Source organism: Mandrillus leucophaeus, unplaced genomic scaffold (assembly GCF_000951045.1).
Source record: "Mandrillus leucophaeus isolate KB7577 unplaced genomic scaffold, Mleu.le_1.0 Scaffold1376, whole genome shotgun sequence".
NCBI lineage: Eukaryota > Metazoa > Chordata > Mammalia > Primates > Cercopithecidae > Mandrillus > Mandrillus leucophaeus.
The window spans coordinates 124724-126688 of NW_012101339.1; the positions used below are offsets into that span (position 1 = coordinate 124724).

The 1965-nt window shown below is 50.3% G+C and overlaps 1 protein-coding gene across 1 annotated transcript in view; it reads left to right on the forward strand.

The window, feature by feature from the left end:
• LOC105534663 (neuroblastoma breakpoint family member 4-like) overlaps positions 1-1965 on the forward strand; it is a 25769-nt gene that overhangs the window by 17921 nt on the left and 5883 nt on the right. The window contains 2 exon segments of the mRNA XM_011973439.1: positions 1177-1276; positions 1448-1688. Of these exon segments, the coding sequence (XP_011828829.1) occupies positions 1177-1276; positions 1448-1688 (341 nt within the window).

Sequence of the window (1965 nt, forward strand, 5' to 3'; positions counted from 1 at the left end):
AAAAAATTAGCGGGGCATGGTGGTACACATCTGTAGTCCCAGCTTCTCGGGAGGCTGAGGTGGAAGGATCACCTGAGCCTGGTTAGTTGAGGCTGCAGTGAGCCACGATTTCACCACTGCACTCCAGCCTGAGCAACAAAATGAGACCCTGTGTCACTCTCTCACAAACACACACACACACACACACACACACACACACACACACAGAAAGAAACTAGCAACAAAAATGTTGGCCTCTATTCTATTTTGGTCAGTAAGTCCCTTTCATACTGGGACCATCCCCATTCCCATTTTGCATTTCTCCCTGAGTTTCAAAAAAGCAAATACTTTTCTGGGATCACAGTGATTCATGAAACAATTAAAATACACACTGTCCTTGCACCTGCTGTATGTCCTGCCCCTTTGCAAGCAAGCTCTGTCCTGCTATAACCCATTCAGGGTTCAAGGGACACTTGTGAGTGGGCAGTGGCATCTCCATGTTGGAGCTGAGGTCACTGAGGCATTTTTAAGAAAACAGAAAACCTTGCAGAGAATGAGGATGTGGAGAGGGGAGGAGAGAGAGGACCCCACAGCAACGTGGATCCAGCCCTGCAGGCCCCGTCTGTATCCTGAGCCCAACCTGGACTGGCGTAATGTCATTGGAAGTCTTTTCTTAGTCCACTCAGAATGTGTGTTCCTCTCCCTGGGGAAATGGAAAGAATCTGTTTAAGGGGTGCCATCCGAACCCCACTGGAGGAGTGGGTAATGTGAGGATGGTGTCCTCTGTTGCCTTCCTAAGGAACCGCACGTGCTGATCTGTGGCTCTTCTGGCCCCTGAATTTCCTGGAAGGGACTGGTCCCTCTCCTACATTAACTCTGTCTGCTGACACCCACTATATGGCAATAGGATGGATATGTGTGGGTAGAGTGTCCAACCATTATGGGCAATGGGAAATTCAAAATGCCCCAGAACCCAGAAATTTTGCCTCACTTAGTATTTAGTCTATAGCCTCCCAGCCCCCTTTCTCATGGTTCTTTCTCAAACCCTCGCAGCTCTAACTCTTGGCCTGTTCTTACACCCCTGTGTGGGGAAAAAACAGCTCCGCCTCTCTTGCGAGCTGAGGGCTCTCTAGAACTTTCCCTCTAGACACAGGAAGGAGATGAATAATAACCGAATAATCGGGATGTTCTTGTTAGACGATCCAAAGCCCTCTGGGCTGCAGCAGAAATTTTTCATTCAGGGACACCCCAGCCTGGGCCCCTGCCCTGTCAGGGTCCCCAGGCACAGACAGAAAAGGTGACGTCGCTTGCATTCAGGCACAGACAGGAAAGGTGATGTCGCCTGCATTCACATGAGGTCTGTCTGTGTGGCGTGGGTCACCAGATGGCTTTACTGAGAGCAGGGACATTAGGGATGGGTGTTCTGGGTGTCTTAACAAAGGGAAAACTCAGGTTGTTCTTACTGAAGCCCCTTCTCCTTTCAGCTCCCACCAAGAGGGCCTGTCCCCAAGGGACTTGGAGTGCAGACTTGAGCCACCACCTCTCAGAGGTGCAGGCTTCACAGGCACAGCTGGAGCCAAGCACCCTGGTGCCCAAATCTCTGCGACTACAGCTGGATCAAGGGAATGGCTTGGCCAGGCGGGGCCTTTCCTCTAACACTCGCAGCTTCTCAGCCAATGCTGATTCTGGGAACCAACAGCCCTTCCAAGGTAGGGAAGGAAACAGCGTCATGAAGATCTAATCCAGGTGTTGGTGGTCACGGTGCTGTGGGTGGAGGAGAGAATGGGACCACTCTGTGCTTCCTCAGGGTCAAGTTGAAATTCATGATGCTCAAACCCAGTGAGGTTAGCAAAGTCCTGGAGCTTAGAACCAAATCTGCTGTCAGGTCCTGGGTTTGCCACTTACTGCTTGTTGACTTTAGCCTAGGTTTTTGTGTTTTTGCTATTTACATCTCTGTTCCCTCATCTGAGATAGCTGAAAAATTAT